The 23,558-nt window shown below is 41.3% G+C and overlaps 1 protein-coding gene across 3 annotated transcripts in view; it reads right to left on the reverse strand.

Moving 5' to 3' along the window:
* nav2a (neuron navigator 2a) overlaps nucleotides 1–23,558 on the reverse strand; it is a 101,556-nt gene that overhangs the window by 60,751 nt on the left and 17,247 nt on the right. For 2 of the 3 annotated variants that reach the window (XM_085460698.1, XM_085460696.1), the window contains exons 2-6: nucleotides 16,134–16,251; nucleotides 12,536–12,588; nucleotides 3,905–3,977; nucleotides 2,670–2,913; nucleotides 2,425–2,481 (exon numbers count right to left, since the gene is read on the reverse strand). In XM_085460698.1, coding sequence (XP_085316824.1) covers nucleotides 2,425–2,481; nucleotides 2,670–2,913; nucleotides 3,905–3,977; nucleotides 12,536–12,588; nucleotides 16,134–16,251 — 545 coding nt within the window. Of the gene's footprint in view, nucleotides 1–2,424; nucleotides 2,482–2,669; nucleotides 2,914–3,904; nucleotides 3,978–12,535; nucleotides 12,589–16,133; nucleotides 16,252–22,915; nucleotides 23,235–23,558 lie in introns of those variants that run through there. The other variant, XM_085460691.1, reaches the window with a different exon arrangement.

The following is a 23,558-nucleotide window of genomic DNA, read 5'->3' on the forward strand; positions in this document are numbered from 1 at the left end:
GAAGGGTAAGTGGCAGTTGTAGAACAAATCACATTTCTGAAAGAGAAAACCACATTCTGCAAATACCAAAATATCCTAGTAGCATACATCTTCTGTTTGTTTTGAAACTAGTGATAAAATTAATATAGTTTCAAAACTAAATTAAGTATAGTTAATAGTTTAAAAAAGGAAAGTGCTACACAAACATGCTTCACTGTTTAGGGGAGTGCAATTTGCCACAAAGGATGAGCTTTAAAAAGAAATCTGCACTAGCGTGCTTTGTTTTCTATACCGTGCCTCTGTGATGATGTGCACTGAAGCTGATGTACCACCCTCAATAGGCTGTAGAGGACCTCAACATCCACAGTTAATTTGTAATATGAACTTGTTGACCTACTGTATTGATTTCCTGGGGGAAGTGGTCTCTGTTTGCTTTCCAGAAGGTCAAATATACCTCAACCTCATTGCTACACTAACCACAATAGGACTGCCCTCCTCTTCATGTCTTTCTAAATGCTTCACACTATTTTAGGCTCCTTTCTAACAAGGCATTTTTCCAAACTTGTTCAAGGTTCAAGGTTCACTTGTTCCTGACATGTGTAGTTTTCTATTTAAAATTGCAGCTTTAGTTTTAAACTTAGCTTTTGTTTGCTTTTCTTGCAGCGTTGCGGCGACCCACCCCCAGGGTACACCTACACCAGGCTAATGGAGACAGATAAGCTTGCAGCAGAGTGGACAGTCAGACTGAGAGCAGGTCCTGGGAGAACTATGAGCTCAGATTACACGTGCTCCTCCTTATTTTCCCCACATGGATTAGACTGTAGACAAGCTTTGGTGGAAGTTATGACACCTTGATTTCATTTTGCAAGCCAATCTATAAGGCGAGTTGGAATCTAACAGGCTGTGGCACACAGCTGCTAATGAAATGCTAATTGACCATTGGCGACATCATCACCATCTTGGGACTGAGGCGGATACTTGATAAGCAGATTACAGCAGTCTCACTCAGCTCTCGTGTGCATTATAGAAACTCTCATTTCCGTCTTGCCATTCACTTTGAGTGACCACTATTTATCCAGCTGTTGCAAGGTAATAGCTTTAACCACATTATTTAGGCTAGAGTAGTCTAAAATCATTTCAATTATAGCAGGGCCAGCAAGTCTACTACCTTCCCCCACTGGACTGAGTCTGTCAGGAAGTAATTCAATCTAGTGGTTACATTAAAAAAAAAAAAAAAAAAAACGAGCAACACTTTTTTCTTAAATTTTAATTTTAATATGGGCTATAGTGTGAAAAGAAATTCCAGAATAAATCTACTCCGCAAATCTTTCTCTTTCTACACTCTTAAAAGTGCAATGCAGACAAAGAAAAGTACTTAAATATTTCTCAAAATGAAGTACTAGTGCTAACAGCACATCATTACTTGGATACAACCAACTTACCAAAAGAAAACCCTTAAAAAAACAGTCTGCTTACACTAAATTGTACAGCAATTCTTCTCTTCACTTAGATTCTTTCACACTCATTATGTTCAAAAGCACCATGTTTTGCTGTTAACTCAGTATCTTAACACTGAGTTAACAATAATTTTTATTCCAAAACAAAGAAAAATAGACCTTTCACCGCAATATTAGCAGCTAGCATTAATATAAACAATTCACATCGTTAAAATCTTTTAAAATTCGCTATCAGATGCTGCCAGAGAGTCATTTAAATCTTAATTAAGATCAATCAATTTAAAAAAAAAAAAAGTTTAAAAAGTGTTTTGATAAATGATGTAGTTGCACATGCTGACCAGAAGAGGGGGGCATTTCTTTAGTTTGGTCAGGTGCTGTATCCGGGCAGGTGCAATGTAAACATATTCTGGGATGGGGCAGCATGCAAAACTAAATGGTACATTAAATTTCAAGGTGCGTTATCACATCATATGATGCTGCATGCTATAAGGAGGCTAATGTAACTGAAAAAGAAAAAAAAAGTAAGACCAAAGATAAATATAACATGTCTCATTACAGACCTGCCACAGATTCCTCTGTGTTAATTATTAATGTCATATTATATGGGGGATTGCAGGAGCACACACGCGCACACACACAAGCACGCACACATTTACTTAAGGGTTATCTAAAGGTCTTCTACAGCCCATTAAGCAGGCCTGCCAAATGAGGCACGCTGCCAGAGAGACAGGGCCTTCTGAAAATGGAGCCTGGAGCTTTTGTTCCTATCTGCTCCAACACTACCACTCATGCATAATAGATCGTGCTTGTAGTAGAGATTGCCCTTAATCACAGACAAAGAAACAACATTAAACTCATTACAGCGCGAAAGAAATGCTATCCTTGATTAGGGGCAATCTCAACCTATTTCCAGGAATGGAACGGAATAGGAGGTGTGGTGGAGGAAAGAAGGGAAGGAGAAAGAAATTAGAAAGGCACAAGAGCTGACCTAGAGGTCTTTTTCTGACCAAGGGAAAACTTGAGTAGTTTACTTTGACACCCATCCCTAGAGGAGAAGAAAAGAGAGGAAAGATATGGAAGAGGACAGAGACAGTGAGAGGTCAGGTTTAGAGTTATAAATGACAAAAAGTGCGAACAGGAAGATAGAAATGTCAAAATGATGGATTACAACAGCAGGCACGTGAAGAAAGTAAACACCACAGGGACACATTTGTTCACTCCAGTTAGCCTCACCTGGACTGCATCTCGGCCTGCGCTGTTTTCTGGGATGTGATGGCAGGAGTCCCATGCAGAGAGTGGCTGAGCTGGGCCGGGGCGCTGATCTGCTGACTCAGTGGAGGGTGTGTGCTCTGGGACTGGGCAGCAAGTGGGAGGGTGGGCTGGGAGTTTTGCCGCTGGGCCTGCTGCTGCTGCTGTTTGTAGCGGGACAAGCTGAAGAAGAGGCCAAGGATGGCTTTCAGATTGCCATTCCGAATCTCTGAAGGTCAGAAACAAGGATGGGGTGAATGATTTAAAAGGAGAAAAGTAGAAAGAAAAAGTGGGGAGATGAAAACAAAATAGAGGATGAAGTTTGCAACAATTTTTCACATTTACCATACTAGTGCTTGGAAAATAAGCTACTAGGGTTTTTTTAATGATTTCATGGCATTTTGATTGTTTTCTTATATGGAGATCATCTCTCTTGCTTATCAAACCATATATTCTATTTTATTGTAGATAGTGAAAAACAGCAACATTTTTGTAATTTAATTGTTTATCTAGTATTTCATTACTTTAGTGTAGCATGAATCAGTAGCTGTATAAAGCTGTACAATGCATTAATCCATTTAAAAGTCCAAATTTATCCCCTCCTTTCCAAAGTTGTCCAGTGAGAAACATTGGCATGTCTTTGCCAGCCCGATTCTGGGCCCTGGGCCTTATTTAGATGGTCAGCCCCATCTGAAACTGACATTTCAAATATGTCACACTCTGTTTAATTCCTCTATCTAATTCTGCTGCCTTTAGCTCTCCTTCTGGATTGTTCTTGAACTGCAAGATGATACACCTCAAAGTTCTCCTAACAGAACAGTGAATGGACCCCATGTGTTTCTTGCTGTAATAGGATGCTGCTGTTTGATTCAGCTTTGCATTAGCACCAGTAATAATATTGTCTCTCAGTTCCCTGTGTGAATTTCTTTCTTTTTTTTTGACAACAGCTACATTTAAACATCATTATGTACCATTGTAAGCTTTCTGGTACATTAGTTATATGTGTTGTGAAATCAGCCCTGAATGTTTTCATTTGCATTAATACAGAGTTTCCTGGAGAGAGCTTGCTAATAAATTTTTTTTTTTTTAAAATCAGTGTACCAATTCTGAGGTTTTATCTTTCTTGCGGCATCAGTTCTATTTAGTAACTAAGCCTGAGCTTGATTCAGGATGAACTCTCATGTTCCATGTGAAAGAATAAATCTGTGGTTCCAGCTTACCTTCTGCAGACAGACCCTGGATGTTGACTCCTTTAGCTGCCAGGAAACTGAGGCAGGTATCTATGTTCTCAATCTACAGAGAGAGAGAGTCACAGCTGCATGATTCTTCATACTGTACATTTACATTGAAATTTGCATCATGGTGAAATACGAGCACCCACACTGATTAGCTTTTTGCATGGCTCTCACAACAATAACAAATCTGGGGGAGTCAACATAAGGCAAAGGTTGGCATCACAAAATCTTAAGCAGTAAATAGAGGTGCTGAATATCAATGACAATGATAGAACTGTTGGGACTGCAGATCGTTTATCATTTAATAATCACTGATCTGACAGGTAGGATGACTCCAAAAACAGTTAAGATGGAAAATAAGCTTTTTTTGATCATTCAATAATGTGTTGTATCCAACTTCGGATTCGTGCAAAAAAGTCATCATGACAATTTTTTGGCAAGTTTTATGTGACGAGACCTGAGTGTTAAGTGTTTACACGGCACTGCATTTAAAGGCGTTTTGTGACATTTGGGATATCAGCATTTATAACAAACAAATGGCACTAAAACAACAAGTTTCTGGCACATATAAAAGTATGAACTGGTCCTGAAGAGTAGAAGAGAGCGTCTGTATGTACAGAGATTGCTGTGCTATACTAGAGAAGTAAATTGGACCACATAGTGACATAGCCAAAGCAGAATTCAAACCAGCCACACTTACATCACTTGATCTATGAGGAAGCAAACATCTATAGTCACTCAGTTGCTATGACAGCAGCCATGGCAACATGAGCAGACTGCTGAGCTGTCACTGGACTGTGAGAGGATTTGATAGGCAGACAGGCTTTGTTTAGAGACCATGTGACCCATTATACACAGAATCTGCTGGCTGGCGCACCTTATCGTAAGGTAAACCGCATAAAACAAGTCATTAAGCAGGGTAGATCTGATGAATGACTGTGCGATCAAAGTGTACCAACTGTTGTTGTTGGTGGGGAGCAAACAAACAGGGTACAACAAAAGATATATCAGTATTATACAGTCATTGATCTCTCATATTACACACAGAGTTACTAGCTGTGTAGAAGTCTCTGCAGAGCAACTAATCAACAATAAAAACTGTTTGAGAAGTGGAAATTTTAAACTGTACACAAAGGTTAGGGAGGGGCCGAATCTTTTCAGAATGCTATTTATTCACAGAGTAGATTTCTAATGCACTGAGCCTAATCTGGAACACTGCAACAATATATTGACAAAAAATCATTCTGAAAGCTTCAATAGAACTTTACAGCAGAGGGTGGGAGCACAGATACACAGCAATGATACCGCAAGTGGTTTCAAACCTAAATACATATGAACTGTGTTCTTTGTAAATGAGCCTGGGTGTGGGCTGCAAACAGAAGCCCACTGTGCTTCTCCTGCTAGGAAGTCTCCGGCTATGAGGTGACGAACTCATTTACATCTGCCTTTGTAAAAATATAAAAATGTCTGACAGCAAATGTTGTAGGTAAATCCATGAGTGCACTACTAAACCACAGAAGCCACAGAATTACTACTAAGTTTGCTGCCATCCTGTACTATGTCACATTTAGTTACATCCACCAGCAGTTGGGGGTACATGTTACAAAGTAACTTGTTTGAATACTTGGATTCCCTTTTGTGGTGTACTTCACTTCTTTTCCTTCCTTCTCTTGTGTTTTACGCAGTGCAATAGTGTAGCTCAGATAGCAAAGATGGTGTAGAGGACAGCATTTACGTCATTAAAGTTTCAGCATTACACTCAATTTGCATGTGAACAAGGGCAACATCATCAAGGTGGAATGTCCAGGCTACTGTAATTGTCAGTCAGCAGCAAAAAACTTGAGCAGGAAGTACTCCTTGCTGAAGGACTTACTAGCACTCCTTTATCAGTCAACCCCACAGTCATACTGCTCTTAGAGCCACATTATTAGTTATTAGCAGATAGACTTGCTACTATGATACTATGAATTTCACAATAATGTTACAACCTCTAACAGAATATTGGATGTATTATTTCAATAATACTGGCTTGATAACAATTTCTTCATTGCTTTCAGTGTTTGAAACAAGCTCCAAAAATATCTGAGCCATGCCAGTGTGTGAAGAGTTCATCTGACTTCAGGTCATCGGCTGAACTGAAAATGCACCACTGCCCCTGCTGTCATTTCCATGACCTCTGACCTGGGAAACAGCTGTTAGCAGGCCTGGCACATGCAGTCCTTCAACGTAGGACAGCAGTAAACTAAGGAACAGTAGGAATGCAGGTTATGGTCCTCTCTGAATACTGCCGGGTCCTTAAAAATAAACTTGTTGAAAACCTTCTTTAATACCTTGGGCCTAAACTTGTAAGCAGCCTTTTATAGTTGAAGCTTAAATAGCAGTAACCCTCAGAATGTATACTTCAGTGAGACACCCCATCATAAGTGTCATGGTCAGGGTAAATATGCTGAAACCTCTACTGCTATTTAAAACGTGTAGGAAAAACAGTTTAGTAAAGCTGGCGGAACATCAGCTGTAGCCTGAAATCCTACTCAGACCACTAAATATATGTTCTAATTACTGTATATCACTGATTAGTCCATTCAGGATATTTAATGAGTTAGAATCGGATCAAAGGTTGTAACACTTGTAAGGCAGAGTGTTCCAATGTCATAGAAGTTAAACTTAGTTTAAGGCTGGCCAGGAATCTAAATACTACATGATCATCCAGCTTAAAAGAAAATGTCTGAAACAGCATTGGTTAAAGGATGACTGATATGGATGATCACGTTAGTACTGTTGACTGGATTAGCAAAACGTTGCCAACAACAAGAAAGAGGAATGCAATGTCTGTGTCTGTCACCACTTTATTTTTTGGGTCACTGCTCTCATGAATCTGCTCTGTGCAAACTTTGTACCAAGATAACCGGCTGATAAATGATTGCAGACACACTGAAGTGAAAGGAAAAGTGTATACGAAGCGCCCACGCTGCCAAAGGGCAGTAAGCTATAGCCTCAAAATTTTATATGGTACAGAAGAGAATCTACTGACAACCAGAAAAAACCCCACCTCTAAACAAGAAAGCGTTCACTGTCAGCATAAGACAACAAATCTGCAGGGAAGCCCCATACCTGCCTGAAAGTGTGACATGTTCCTGCAGTTTGCCTCTGCCCAGCTTCACACCTCGATCCGAGCCACTGTCACCTCTCTGCTCTGCTCGGCTCCTGGCAGCGTTAGTGCAGGGCTAGCCGGCCAACAGTGCTCTGAACAAACATTTCCTCCCATCACAGGGCTGCTATTGTGTGTGTGTGTGTGTGTGTGTGTGTGTGTGTGTGTGTGTGTGAGAGAGAGTGTGTGAGAGTGACAGAGAGAGAGAGCAAGTGAGAGAGTGAGAGAGCAAGAGAGAGAGAGAGGGGGGGGGGGGGGGGAGGAGTATGCTTGAGCAAGAGTATTATGAGTGTGAAGCAGGATTTCACCGACAAGCAGCAAAACGGCTCTTACATTTACTGTTTACATGTCAGTCTTCCAGTCAGAATAAAAGCAGAGCACCAGCAGATCAGAGTGACCAAAACTAGGCTATAAGATTTAACCAGATTGATGTACTACAATAAATGTGAGAACTCTAAGACTGACACCTGCCTTCTGATGAGGATTATAAATGGTAAATGGCCTGTATTTGTATAGCGCTTTTCTAGTCCCTAAGGACCCCAAAGCGCTTTACACAACCTGTCATCCACCCATTCACACACACATTCACACACTGGTGATGGCAAGCTACAATGTAGCCACAGCCACCCTGGGGCGCACTGACAGAGGCGAGGCTGCCGGACACTGGCGCCACCGGGCCCTCTGACCACCACCAGTAGGCAACGGGTGAAGTGTCTTGCCCAAGGACACAACGACCAAGACTGTCCAAGCCGGGGCTCGAACCGGCAACCTTCCGATTACAAGGCGAACTCCCAACTCTTGAGCCACGATAGTTTACCACAATTTGAGTCTTGCTTCTGCATTTACCTGTATGCTTTTCTATTCGCAGGGATCTGGGAACAAAGCACAACATCACTACAGCAAACTGTGAGACCGTAAGCTGTTAAAGCTGTGGTTTCGTCTGAAACACTTCATCACTTCATTTGGAAGTAAAACTGAAATTATGAGCATCAAAATCCCGATGCAATAAAATATCCTACTTTACCCCTAACTATGAACGGTCGAAGTTAATTCAGAAGCTGGTCTGTTTGGGTACATTACAGTTTCCCACTAAAAGAAAAAAAAATGTAACAAAATGAAATCACATATTTTTTTGCAAAACAGCAGTTAACAAATTACATTTTTCTGCTTCAATGAGGCAGGAACCTTTTTTTGGCTGAAATGTTATATTTTAGAGAAACACCTTATTGGCTTGATGCATTGGACCTTTTTCCTATGATGTGACGACACGAGCTTCGTTTCCGGACAGCTCCGTGTCATTTGACCTTTTGACTGTTGGTTCTTGTAGAGTCTGGCTGGTTAAGACTGTGAGCCAACACGTTGCGTCAGCATGTGTGTGTAACTGTGCGTTGTTAAATCCATCAGTGTGTGCCCTCGCGCACACACACACTTTCACCCACTCAGGATGTTTCATGGATTGCATCTAGCCACCCACTTGCAGAACTTTGACACGTACCTGAGTAATTCTTTCTATTCTGACAGAAAACCACGTACGCTCAAGTTTTTAACAGAAATGTTCTGGCGCAGCAGCAGCATGAATAGACACACCATGATGCAACTTCACACACGTCGGTGTAACAGGGAGCACACTGAGCCCTCTTCCATCTGAAAATTCATTTTTACATACTCACTGTTGTGTTTGAGAGTTGAGGCAGTCATATCAGGATATCTGTGCTATTGTAAGTTGACTGTTATGTTTTAATTGTTCCTTTGAAACGGTTTTGATTCAGGCTAACATCGGCTTGCACCCACACAAACTGAAATTCCCCCAGGCTTTCATCTTAAAAGGCCACATTTTTCAAAGTTTAAATGTTCCTGGGAAAAAAAGCCATTAAAAACTGCTGTGTCATATCTCCCATGAATAGACTAATTGTTAAGCCACAAATGAACACAGTGTATATACAAAGGTTGGACAATATAATACAAATACCTTGTGGAACATTACAAGATTACCTCTCTATCACAGCACCAGAAAAAAGTGTTAATATTATATGGAGGCAGCTTTTGATTGAGAACAGTTGAACCGAACTGCATTATTCAGGGTAACGTCGCTCTTATTTTATCCCACCGCTATAGGTGCTCTTTCTTTTGCAGCCCATGGGTCAGCAGAAGTCATGTGGAAGACACAACATCTCCAGGGTGAATAAGCCTGTGCCGGCTGAAAAATATTATTTGGCTTCTGGTATATTTGGTATCTTAGCAACAGCAACTCTGATTGCTCATTCTCTCCAATCCACCATGTGATCACCTGAGCTCTGACCAGCTGACACACTCGGGGATTTCTCTCTCAAACGCACACAGAAAGTGTAACGCCTTATGATCAAACATTAACCAGCCTGTTTAAGCATTAATCCAACACCTTCTGGTTCTTGCCCTGTGTACCTGTGTAAAGCTCCACCAGCTAAAACATCAAAAATAAGCATCCATGGACACACCAGCACAATTCTGTGTACATTTTTAGATTGAATAAAACATAATAAAGACACTGCAGGGTAAGGTGCTTTCTCACCTGCTACAATCCAATCTTAAACCACACCTGAAGGTGAAACACGCAGTGAATTATAAAGAAAAGCTCAATTGTGCAGACAGTTGAGCACATAAACATTCATTCTATGCTTCATCAAGTCCATTAAACACCTGGTCCTGCTGGTTTTAACCACCTGTGTGGCTGTCTGCCAGTCTACTTCCTCAATTCACCCTCTTTATTTTAGGCTGATTGGTGAGAACCAATCAGTCCAGCACACAGAGTAAGAAGAACAGAGGGACGGGGGGAAATGAACAGCTCCCTAAAAGATAAAATCAAGACAGAAAGCCTTTCACAGCACAATCACACCTTCACTCCCTCTGTGTTCACATCTTGGACACATCATGTGGATGCCATGGGTTTATCTGTGTTTTGAAACATGCCGCATGAATCTTGAATCTCATACGGTGATTCTGGCTTTTGAAAATTGCTAACAGTTTACTTTTTAATTGAAACTACTTTCAACCAGAGGGGGGGGGGGGGGGGGGGGGGGTGTCCCATTGAGGTGGGCGCCTGAATGAGACACCCCATGTAATCATGTCTGTGTGTCTCCCTATGTGATGGGCCATCGTGGGATGTTTTAACAGCTCACTGTCAAATCAACACCATCAGTCTGGACTAAACCTGCACAGACAGGCAGGCAGACGACACACGCACACACGCACACACACACGCACGCACGCACGCACACACACACACAAACACACAGAGCCTGACTGGGTGGCAAAGGGATGATCTGCCAGTGGGGTTTCTTTCAACAAGAATGTGACAGTTACAGAAACAGGCACTTGTGCGGATAGGCAGCAGGTGAGTGAGGTGAATGCACTACAGTTTATCCCACTGATGGAGCTTATTTCCATTTTTATTCATTCAGAAGCCGAGCTTGAGTCAAGCACTAGTGAAGGGCAGCAGATTTTTTTTCAACAATGAAATCAAGTGTGGTTAAAAAAAAGAGCTCTCTCACTCCTCTAAACACTCTTCTGCTAAATAAACTCTCAGAACCTCTGTGTGTGTTTGTTTTGACAGCACTACGATTACACAAAGCAGACATTCTGCATAATTGCTGCGGTTATGCCTACCCTTAGCGCTCTTTGAATGCTTCAGATTCGGTTCTAAAGCTGACACAAATACTGAGACTATACACAGAGAATCAATCACATTCACATACATAGACAAACATGCGCACATACTGCAACATCTGCGGGTCTGCGTGCAAAGTTAAAGCGAGATTCTGACAACTGCTTTCCATTAAACAATTCCCACTGACTGAATGAACACTATAAAAACAGAGAAACAAACCCTTTCCTTTCACGCAAAACAGAGTCTATGAAGAATCACAACACCGTAAAAGATACACCATCCATTTGGAACCACTTGTTCTGTCTCAGAGGTAAGCTACAATCCTCTCGCTTTGCAAAAGAAAAAGCTGCTGTGTCACATGAGCTGGATGTGAAAGAGCTCTAAACAGGATGTTGATAAGAAACCCACAGAGACGTCCAGACCATGGAGACCAAAATTTCAAGATGCTCAGTTACAGGAGAACTGGGGGTGTAATCACGGCTAATGGGAAAGACCTAACTGATAGCGAAGTGGAGATGGAGTCGAGACCATTTTCAGTGGGAGTTAATAAATGTTTTCAAACGCTTGTAAAAATGTAAAAAGTTTGTATACTCTGTGTTGGTGTTGTTCCTATAATGCTTGTCCAGGATAAACACTGCAACAAACAATGTGCAATTAATGTATGTTTTTCTTAGGTCATTATATTTAATATAAAGTGTTTCACTGATTCTGGTTCTAATGAACTTACTCACGCAAACACAGCCGGACAGAAAAACATGTTCAAATCAGTGATGCTCAGCAACCCCAAGAGAAGAAGAATAATTGGCTCTTGCGTGGACAAACCCCTTCTCTGCGTTTTCAGGAATGATAAATGCAGAGCGTACCATGAGCATCATAGTGTGAACCCTCGCTCTCTACTAAAGGTCAGAATTTTACAGAAGCTCTCTAATATATAATTAATTCTGAAATAAATGTAATAACATGGCAGGACATAGGTGACCTCCATCAAAAACGAATGAAATGAAAACACCACCAAATGCTAAAGAAGAACTACAATCAGTCAGAGCAGAATGCCCTCATAAGTACAGTAATATGGCTCCACTGTGGGTATGTGTGTGCAGTGACGCTCAGGGATCAGCTGTGCTTCCACCTCCTTTTCAGTTGTTAAATATGGGTGTGTATGGGTGTCTCCATCATTCTCTCTCTGGTGCTTTGGTAGGCTTCAGTAGTCTGGCTGGTGGCCAGAAATAGTCCCCTCAGCTGGCACACTGTCCCAATTTATGACCCATCGCATTTAGTGGAGGGCAGCCCTGCTTTGAGATGCTCAGTTCATTTCCCACAGAGAGCACTAAACTGTAAAACCGCTAAAATGCCACCAACAGTGTCAAGAAGGCAATCCCACCTATGTACCTTCTAACTATCACTGCAGACAAAAACACATCGTAACTGGCTCTGAACTTTTTTTTAAATCAGTGCTCATATTCTCCATCTGCTTTTACCCCTGAAGATGTGAGGAATGCTGACTTCTTTGGATGTGTATCATGTGTAACATGAAGAGGCAAAACTGGCCCCAAAACCAAAGCTTGCGATGCTTTTAACTGAGAGCCAAATCCAGAAGTCTGAGCCAGAGGTTTCACGGATGACTGCACACCATACCACAAAAGTAAAAATAAATGGGCTAACTATTCACATCTACAACTATTTACCAGGGACTTCTGTGCCGCAGTTTCTAGCGAGGGCCACTTAAGTTGATCAGATGGGACTTCAAAGAGCTGGGTTTGTTTCACACAAACACGCAGGTAAATTTCTCAACGTTCTGCCAAAACAAACTTGGTCGGTCACTTACCATCTGAGAACGGCTCTTGGGACTTCCATTGATATCACCAATCTTCTCATTGGCTGAGGAGAGACAGAAGAGACAGAGAGACAAAAGAAGAGATAATGAGACCTCTTTTCAGGCGTGTTCACTTAATGTAATCCTCTCCTTTATCCCGATGTGTGTGTCCCAGACAGTGACAGGCTGAGTGCAGAGAGCAGAGGTGTTCATGCCAGTGACTGGGATCCCCCCTCTCCTCCTTTCCTATCCCCTCCCGCTGACACATGAAATGCTATCTGGTCATAGCAAATGGGAGCGGGGCCGTTGGGGGCCCAACCAGGAGTGTTGCGCTGCTGTGTGTGTGTGGTGTTGAGAATCCCTCCCGTCCATTAGAAGGCCCAGCCCACAGCAGCTGAGACACAGCCCTCAGCTCACAGCTGACAACTGTGCTAACAGCACAGACTCCTGCATCAGGAGGCACGGTGGAGACTAGAGGGCAGCTACATGTCAGGACCACATCCTTTACACCATACAGCAGCACAAAACACTGTTCTTCCAGTGAAGTGGATGGTTTTGTTTTACAATTCACATATGAAAGAAATGTGTTCAGTTTTAGTGGAAATGACGAAGACTCCTGGGATTACTGGGCTTTTATAAATAGCTCCCATACACTTTGGACTGTGAATTAAAACTGATTTAATTTTCAGTTTATGTTAGTTAATTGGTGGTGTTATCAGGTCAATTAGGTCAACATGCAATTAGAAACTTCAACAACTCCACCCATAAAAATGTAAAACCATACTCGTTTTAAAGTCCTCCTTGGGCAACACTGCTATACTTGTAGTGCTGCTGTTATGCGCTCCATAGGAGTCAAGCTTTGACTCCTTTTACAGAAGGTCTATGGATCTCCTTCACTGTTTCTTAAGATGATGACCTTTAAGCCTGAATTTTAACTTTGGAAAAGAAGCAGGTGATGAAAAAAATTGTTTTTAACATGTTGTATATTTTGTACACACAATGGCGCACAACAGGATCCACTGCAGGTCTCGTGGTTTCTGTTCTCACACTGAAGCACCAGGACAGTCTGACCATGAAGGACAAATTCATGGTGCAAGATAAGTGAATGTTGTAAAACCCAAAAGAGCAAGCATGCTCCTGGTGGCCCTACTGATCTTTGTGGAAGGACACCGATCCCGGAAGTCTGGTCAGGTTTAAAGAGCAGTTGATGTTTGTTTCCTGCCCAAGACTGAGGTCTGTGGTGAAATCACAGGGTGCTCATACAAGTGGTCAGAAGGAGACTTATAGGAAGTGATCTAGAAATAGCAGCGGCTCAGGAAGAGCTCAAGAGGTCAAGATGACCTTCAAGGCAAGGGGTTTTTCACTTTTATGAACTTGGTATTGCAGCATGTATTTGGATACTACCTCTCTCTATGTGCATTTAAAGCACGTCATTTTCATACTGAGAATTAAAATTTGGCATGAAGCAATTCCAAAATAGTTTAGTGCTAACAAGACTATCAGTGATTTAACACTACTACTGTTGGCTTTGGTTTGTGTGCTACCTAAAAATTGTACACTGTAGACACCAACACCCACAAGAGACACATACTGTGTGATTTTGGGACACACTTAAAACTAAAACTAAAAAACAAACTCACACAGTTTATCTTGTGAATACTGAGCAAATAAATGTACAGCTCACATTCCTGCAGCTGGGCTATACAACAGCTAGATTACTGGAGAAGACTAGAAACAGAGGACAAAGCCATATCTTAATTTTGGTTGAATTTCACCGGACAGATTACCCTCTGAAATATTCATAAAAACAACTGATGATGAAATCGATCTGGAGGCTTGTGTGAAAGTCAACCCTGACCTTGAATCTAAGCAGGTCAAATAGCTAAACAGGTGTCATATCCGGCCAGGCCTCTGAACTTTTACGGCTGTTCCAACACCAGCAAGCTGCTCTGGTTTCATCACACTATGTGGGCATGAGGTTTTCCCAGGATACAAGAAGCAGCAGGCAGAAAGGAGGTACAAAACAGGTGAATGGATGGCTCTGGTTGGAAATGATTTAATGAGAGCAAAGCTGTAGCCAGCCTGGATTGCATTAACATCAGGCACTTTTTCCACAATGCAGAAACTCAAGAGCCACCTTTCACTTATAAAATTCAGCAAAACTTTCATTTCTTGAGCTCCATAATCAGGTTCACTGCTAATGAATTATTTAATACTAACTGAACAAACACAGAGGAGCAAGACATGGTCCCATGTTACCCAGTCAAAACATCAAACTTTCATAAGAATAAATCATAAAAAACACGACCACATCCAGGCTGGAAAGTAGCATTAGAACAGTTCCACATTCTTGTGTCAGCATTTATGCTTGTGCATATCCCCAAAGCAATATAATGCCAACCTTGCTCTTTAGTCACCATACAGGTGTGAAAACAACTGGATTTTCCTGGAACCCTTTTAACAGACGAAGATTCGTATAACCCAAAAAGACCTATAGTGCTCATTCAGCTTTATATAGTGCCAAATTAAAACAACAGTCGCCTCAAGGTGCTTGATATTGTAAGAGACCCTAGAATAATAGAGAAACACCCCCCCCCCCCAACAATCAGACAAGGCCTTATAATCAAGCACTGGGCGACAGCAGGAAGGAAAAACTAAATTTTAACAGAATGAAACCTCCGGCAGAACCAGGCTCAGGAACGAAGGCATGGACTTCATGACCTAATTTAAAACACAATCACATGCAACAACTGATGTAGTGTGAGAACAGTAAAGGTCTTCATAGCATAAAATGTACAGAATCTGGGTCAGAGACACGGGGGAGGAGCAGGGAGCAGAGTCACTGACATGCTGAATCACCGGTCAGCTGGTGTTTGCCTGTTTTAGCTGCAAGGCTGCCGGCAGATGAAATGACAGGCTGAGGACGGCCAGACAAGATGACAAGGCTGATGATGATGATGATTTTACAGACGAGAGCATGGGTCAAAAACACAGACGATCAGCAGTGGGTTGAACAGCTGCATACTGTGTATAACTGCTGCTGTTGAGTTATAAGCTTGCTTAATTTGATTTAGGATCATAAGACTCTTTGAGAACATAACTGAATCAAAAACATGCTTAACAATACAAACACAATACAAGACATTGGTTTGTAAAGAGTTGAGACAAGGCAAAGCACAAACTTCAGAAAGTTTAAATTTATTTGATTTATATTTATATTCACTCTTCTAACTGTTCTCCTTTCTCTTCTATACATTCTCCCAGTCTACAGACTGTAGTTCACTGACTGTCTATAAATTCATAAAAGTTTTCCTCAACAATAGTGTTTTTCTCCTGACTATTGGTCCTTTGTGGAAGTAACTACTTCAGCTGCAAAATCTACTTTATAGTTCAATATTACATTATATAATAGAGTAAAATGGTTTAATCGTATCACCTCAACAAAAGATGAGTTTGTAGTTAATGATGATGTTTGCAAGCGACCATTTATTTGGTAAAGGTCAGCCGTATCTAAACAAGTAATGACGTGGCTCGCATTTTTCTCCAGCAGTCACTTGATCAGAGCTGGCTTCTTCCAGCAGGGCCTGGAATCAGAAGTTGGTTTCCTTACCTACGACCTGTATGATCTCAGCCAGCAGCACTCCGTCCGTGACGTCTGTTTGCAGGTCCTTGATCAGACGCTTGTGTCCTGACTTGGCGAGGTAGTGGTTGGCCCAGTCCGTGTAAATCTGCGGTCAGACACAAACACGAGCACGGTGTTTCAGTTACGTGCCAACAAAAATAAAATTCTGTCCAAAAAAAAGGGCCGACCCTGTCAGGTCGCCCATGTGTTTCAAACTCCATAAACACTTGAAAAACTACAAAAGCTATAAATGGATGAAGCAAATTTACGACTAATAAAATAACAGCATGCTTGAATGGGAGCAGAGTAGCCCTCTTTTCTTTTGTTGGGGGCTCCGATCTGGCATATATCCGCGTGGTATTCAAATTGGGGCCATTGTGCTCAGCCAGGGCATTCATCTCGGAGCACACGGCGGCTGTTTTCAATGGGCCATGCTGACATCACTCTCTGGGGACAGAAAAGACCCTTCACTGCCTGGGGGGGAGGAGAGGACATGGGGGGAGGAGGGGGGTGTTGGTAGAGAACGCATCTGAATAATCTGAATAGCTTCCCTCATAATTAGCTGCAAACTCTCTTTTTTTTACTCCCTCTGTGATCATAAGAAGTGAGTCTCTCTTTCTGAGGAGGTAAAAAAAAATGAAGTGGCTGAAGAGAAGTTGTGCAGAAGGGTATTCCTAAAAATGAAGGAGATGTTTTTTTAAGAAATGGATGTGTCATCAACCCATCTTGATATGCAGCAATGTCAAGCTTGTCTGTAAACTGCGCAGTCTCTGTGTGACAAGTGCAACACCAGAGGAGCCCAAAGGGATTTGAAACATGTGCTTCTAAATAAAGACACCTCTCACTCCATGTCTCACTCTTGCATTCATACAAACTCAGGGACCTGCAGTCCACTAAGACATGACAGGGAAGTGTCAATCAGCATGTTTAAGTAACTGTCAGCTTTCTGCAGTAATCTCATTTCACTAGCTGGCTTGACAGTGTTTTTAGTGGATAAAGGTGAATGGCTTAAACATGAATTGAGCTGGGGTTTGGGGAAGGCCTCAGAGGGAACTGGCGGCGGCTCCCAAGCCTGGCAGAACAAAAAGCTTGTAGAACTGGGGTATCCATATATAAATAAGAACCGGAAGGGGCGTGTTTGGAGGCGTGGTCCCAGTCCTGAAATTCAGGCACTTTAACTCCAACTCTTCGTTGCCAAGTAAACTAGAAATCCAGCTTCAGTGATTGGATCCTCCATCTCTTAAACTCAGCTTGGTGTACCCCTCAAACTGATTTTCAGACAGATGTTCCTTCTCTGCTTTGTACAAAGTTTATGCTTTTGATTAATCTTTCTTTTCCACAGAAGAAAAATAATGATTAGTCAGGCTGACAGATTCTTGTATTAAGATAATGGGATGCAGGTCAAGCACAAAGTAGTTTCTGCTGGCATAAATGTCAAATTCCAAAACTGATTGATTTACAAAATCCAGACACACAAGCAAGCAAACTTCATCAGTACACACTTCACTGTGAAATTCAAGTCTATCTGTCAGTCCTCAGTGAGTGCATGGCATTGTAACGGTCAAGCCTAAAAGCACATGCTTGAGGTGATGTGTGTGGCACAGTTGTGACCCTTCTTTCTTTGAATTTGCACTGTAAACAAACCTGAAGCTTTTCTGCCTCGACAGATGAATCACTGCCCTCATGAAGTCTTACAACAGGTGCGAGCACTTCAAAAAGATTCATAAACACGCACATCCGTACACTCATCATCACGCACAAGCTCAAACGCAAAAGGTTTACGATGCAAACACACGACCACACATTAAATACAAAGCGCCTCGGAGCGACATTTTGAAATTACACGGGCTGCATTCCCAAACACAAACGCACAGTTACAACAAAAAAGGTTCTGAGTGACAGGCTGAACTAAAAAAAGCCTTTAAGCTGCTGGATTAGACGATCCATTCACACTCTCAGCTGGTTGTGGAAAAAAGGAAGTGCAATCTTGAAGAGCTTTTGTGTGAATGTGCAAGCGCTCTTTGAAGTAGTTTTGGGCAGGTAAATGGAGGGCTTGGATTGCAATTAAAAACGAGGTGAAATGGGTAGCTGTCATTCACGGAGCTGTAAACCACAGGGGAGGTCAAATGGCCCGAGGGCAAGTGGAGAAGGGGGTATGGGCTTGTCGCAAGGGTAGAGATAAGTTAGCAACAGGTTCCTTTTAAGTCCCGAAAGAGACAACTTTTCAAAACACACTTTATTTCTCTGATGTTTCCAACTCGGGCAGCTCAAGCTTCAAATGCAACAGGTAAAAAAAATTCATTTTAAAGAAAGGCTTGATGCAACTTAGTGCTGCTTTCAAGAAGCAAACTTCACAGTGACCACAGGGATTTTGATCAAAAATGAACATTTTGAACTGAAGCAAATAAATATTTTAATATATATGTGAAAGGTCTAACTTGCAGTACAACTTCACAAAAACACCACCTGGAAGAGACCAAAACAGAGATAAAAGGATAGCGAATACTGAACTTACATTCACCATGTCAACAGAAACTCAATTAAGCATTAATAACAGGGCCATCCACAGTGATGCATCATTTGCTTCAAGTTTCACCCCGCTGCTGTCCAACTGAATCAGTCAACATAAGTCAGATGCATCTACATCAAAGACCTCACTCATAACTGGAACTTTGAAATAAACAGGAAAAAGAAAGAATGCAATAATGGGAATCATGTGTGGTAAACCACACATTTATTGGAGCTTCTGTGATCTGGAAGTTGCTTAAAGAAAAAGTGATGGGTGATGAGAGGCAGACATCAGATCTGGGAGGCAATTTAACAGGCTGAATACTTAATGAAGAGAAGTATTAATTCCATATTGATTCAATATCCATCTATCAAACACAGATGAGATACAACAGATTCCGGTTCAGTCTTTAATTTAAACCACTGTTAATAATATATAGACAATTTAATCACTAAGCAGATAAGAAGATAAGCAGTTAACATTATTACAACAGACAGTCCCATGGCATTATTGGCATTTCTGTGTGTAGCTGGTCACTGAGCACACAGTACACATACCGTACCTGAAAACAAAACATTTCAAGTATCAAAAATCTGTAACTATTGATTTCTAATTTTTAAACATTTATGTTTTTTATTTTACTTGTAAAATCTTTGGTAAGGTCAGGGGTCAAATATGACATGATATTTGGATGCAATCTATAATGTGATATTTAGAATCCCCATATACCAGTATCATTCCCAATGCTGCCAGTACAAACAAAGACACTTATTTTTAAATAGCTCTATATCACTTTGAGCTGATCAGGCAAATCTATTGACTTTAAGGGAAATGTCAGAGGTCAAATGTGAAATATTTTATATTTACCCCCCACCTGTAAGAATTATAGTTTCTAAGTTAGAAGGTTCTTGTCCATTTCAGACCAATAACTCACTAAGTGGAGGACCTGAAAGCATAACCTATTGTGGGTGTCCTCTGAATACATCATTTATAATACTTGAAACAGGGACTTATCATGAAATAAAATACAAATGACACTGTTCCATAAATATGAAAGCATTTACTCCAACATAATGACTTACATGTTCTGTATCTCTGGTACATGTATCTGCTAATATCATGAAAACGATCTTGTTAATAACTTTACTTCCCTTGGGAGAACATACTTCTCTTATCTTCCTCACCAGTACCGTCACAGCCATATGTCAACAACACTGTGGCAGCCGGGGATCATGCAGATGCATCTTCTAAGATGGAAAATGGAAAATCCCCCATTACCCCCATTGCCATCAGGGGGTAATGGGGGTCGTTTTAGGAGTTGTAAGTTGGAGCTGTGGTAAGGGACGTTCCCATCATCAGAGAAAGCAACATGACACTGACTCATTCACAATGTCACGGACTTACAGAAACTGTAAAATGTGGCCTATCAATTCTACTGACATTTTGCTTTGGGAATATGTCACCTCCATAAACCAAATCTGGGCCTACCGGTAGTTTGCATCTTTCTTTGATATAACAGTAACAATTAGCAGCGCAGTCTGATGGTATTTGGAGAGTTACAGATATCTACTGTTTTTGCCCTGGGCTTAAGGACCCTGGATTTGAAACTACAGAAAGACATTGAGATTGGAGTTGGAGTGTTAACCATCAGAATCACTTAGACACTGTGTCCATCCATCATGTAGAAGTGGTAATCACCAGACGCCCCATGTTACGATATTATCATGATACTTCATTCTAGATATTATTGCAATTTCTAACATTTTGTGACATTCTGAGTATTGGAATAACAAACTGTTATTTATCACCTTTTTCAAGTTGGTTAAACTTTGTCAATATTTGTTTTAATTAGACTCAATAAGATTAAGTTATCTCACTTCAGTTATTTGTTTTCTGCTGCAACACTGAAAGCATTTCAAGCACACCAACACTGAAACCTGACATAAATGCTGCCATTATACAGTCAGTCTGGTATCAGTGTGCGATTGTATGGAGTCTACAGTAGATTTTCTCTTCATCGCTTGCCATTTAGTCAAAAGATTCTTTCAACAGTGAGCCATGAAAGCCTGGACCTAACTGCATCATCGTGCTCACATAATAATAATGTTCCCTTTAAGGCTTAAAATTGGAAAAGCATCAGTTCTTCAAAGCCTCTAACAAACATTGATGAGTCATTCAGACTGCTGCATCTTTCCTTTTTTTTTGTCTGACAGAAACGCACAGATCTGCTTCACATCCAGCATCCCTGCTGCCTCAGCTTGCTGAGTCACCAAGCTGGTGTGGGATGCCTACAGAAGGGCATGACGCACACAGGCCATCCCTGCAGTGCTCGGTTGGCCCTGTCAAATACAAGTTGAGGGCAGCCAGAGCCTCACACTGGGAAGTGTGCCCTCAATTTGAAGGGCACTTTCTGAAAACTGAATAGTTCAGATGCATAAGTTTGGCAAATGTCACTCGGCTGAGGACAGAAGGATGAGACAGACTGATGTGTTTGTGTACTTCCTGCGGGCATGTTTGCTTATTTCAAACTCTCACGCAGCTGGAGCAAACACTTTTTATTTCTTTTGCTCTTTTATCTCTGTTGTTTGCACTCACTCACTTGAGAAATGATAACTTGTTCACTAAAGTAAACACTGCACTCTATCTAATCTGATGCTTGTCCTCACTCTGCTGCAAGTGACTTTTTTAAGTACCTAAAACTTGGTTATCAACCGTTTTTTTGATCATATTCAATTGAATTGAATTCAGTATTATTTATATAGCACCAAATTACAACAGCAGCCGCCTCAGCACACTTTACCACACATACTGTAATGTGAAGACCCTACAATAATACAGAGAAAACATAACAATCAGACAACACCTCTGATCTGAGCAAGCACTTGGCAAGAGTGGAAAGGAAAAACTCCCTTTTAACAAGAAACTCTCCATCAGAACCAGCCTCAGGAAGGGGCAGACATCTGCAAGTGATGGATAAATGTATAAATGCAGAGAGAAGAATAAGAAACACTCAGTGCATCATGGGAAGCTGTCAGTAGCCTGGGCCTATTGCAGCGTAACTTTGTTTCTAGTGTTTGCATGTTTAAGGACAGTGGGAAATTTTAGCTAGCAATGGACAATCATCAATAAAATTCTATACCAAATTATTGTTATATTAGAGTTAATGGAATTACAGTAAACATACTAAAATAACCACACAGCTATCAGGCTTCCCCTACACACACACTAAAAAACTGTCAGTACTTTTTGTTTAATTTGCGCATTCCAAAAACAGAAGCGTCTAATTTTACCACATGTATTCAGCAATATGCTCAAAATGTTTTCTTGGCATTTTGGATTTGTATATTTTTAGTTTGGTGATAATGATGCGTTTCCTTTTTTTTCCAACCGCAAAGGTTTTCGAATTGTTTCATAACCGAGAGGTGTGTTAATTTTCTCCACTTGTCGAGGACCATTTAGTCTTTCCACTGAAGTTCAAGTGTAAAAATCACAAACCAGCCGCAATATTTCTCACATTTTCACACGGCATTAAACCACAACACCTGAGGTCTGTCCTTCGAAGCACAGTTCTCACATACGTCGATGGCGCAGCAACAATTATGTTGATAACTTCAGGACTATTACCCTTATTACTTTCAGGGTTCAGTAAGCAACCTAAAAAGCGCTGTGCTTAACACGCCATTATGAACTAATCTACCAACATGAGCAAGAACTTTAAGGAGAACGCAGCAGGACCAAAGCTGCCATAAAGTGCTATCTCTCACAAAAAGCTTTCATAGGGAGCCAGGACTTAAACAGCTCTTGTTATAATTCAGGTAATGGCCCTGAGTGCTGAGTCTACAAAAGACATGCTCTGATAACAATGCTTTCTTCTACCTTTTCAAAAGAAATCTACCTCGTCAAACACAGACCAACCTAAGTTGAAGGCCTCTTCCTGCGACTATTTAGGGGTTTATAAGGCAAAACTAAATCCCAGCACTGAGACTCCATTCATTTATTAAACTCGTAGCATACCCATTTCGGTAAGGAGGAATCTATTATAATTCCATGCTGTTCCTGGAGATCAGTTTCTACCCCTGACATGTCTATTTCAAGCTGACCTTTCCTCTTGCACTCTCTCCCCAGTCTGCCTTCTTAAATCCTGAAGTAAATGCATACTCTCTATCATTTCTTATGTTGTTTTATCTTCACCAAAAGGTAGATAAGTATTTAAAAAAAGCTTTCATAACACCCCTGACACAAGTACTCCCTGGTTTCTTACCACTTTGTAGGCTTCACAGGAGAAGCGGCTGTAGCTTCTGGCTGGCACCCTGAGCCCGCTGTACCCCGCCATGTGGGGCCACAGGTCGATAAACACGAATATCTGGGTGAAGATAACTTCAGATTTTGAAAATCCTTTAGCTTCAAAAAGACCAAAAGATAAGAGCACTTCGTGCGCACTGGAACAGATAAGTGGTCATGCTGTGTGCCCCCCCTCACATACACATCTCTGTGACAACGTCTGTCTGGCTTGCTTGTAGGAAAGGGGCATGCTTTATTCCTCCATAAATGTACTTCTCTCTTATCTCACCGTGTTTTAGTCAGCTTCATAGTGACGTCTCAGACAGTCTGACACTCTTTTAATCTTCCTCTCCCTCTCCCTCTCTCCCTCCCTCCCTCACTGTCTGTCATTCACTGAGTCAGACACCTTGACTCAGTTCCTTCTTCTGCTACGAGTGGAGAGACTGTCAAAAGAAAACTAACTTAGAAACGGAACCTTTTATGTTTAATACTTGAGAACTGTGTTAGGGAGGATTGCTGTGTTTGGAAAAGACAAACAAGACAAAAACCCAAAACTCCAGCGTGAAAGACTGTTAACTGTCAGGCTTTCCCTACATAAGTTACCTACATTATCGGTGGCCCAA

Source organism: Copadichromis virginalis, linkage group LG1 (assembly GCF_057382275.1).
Source record: "Copadichromis virginalis isolate Kocher_CV1m ecotype Utaka linkage group LG1, C_Virginalis_male_GT1.1, whole genome shotgun sequence".
In the NCBI taxonomy this organism is placed as follows: Eukaryota; Metazoa; Chordata; class Actinopteri; order Cichliformes; family Cichlidae; genus Copadichromis; species Copadichromis virginalis.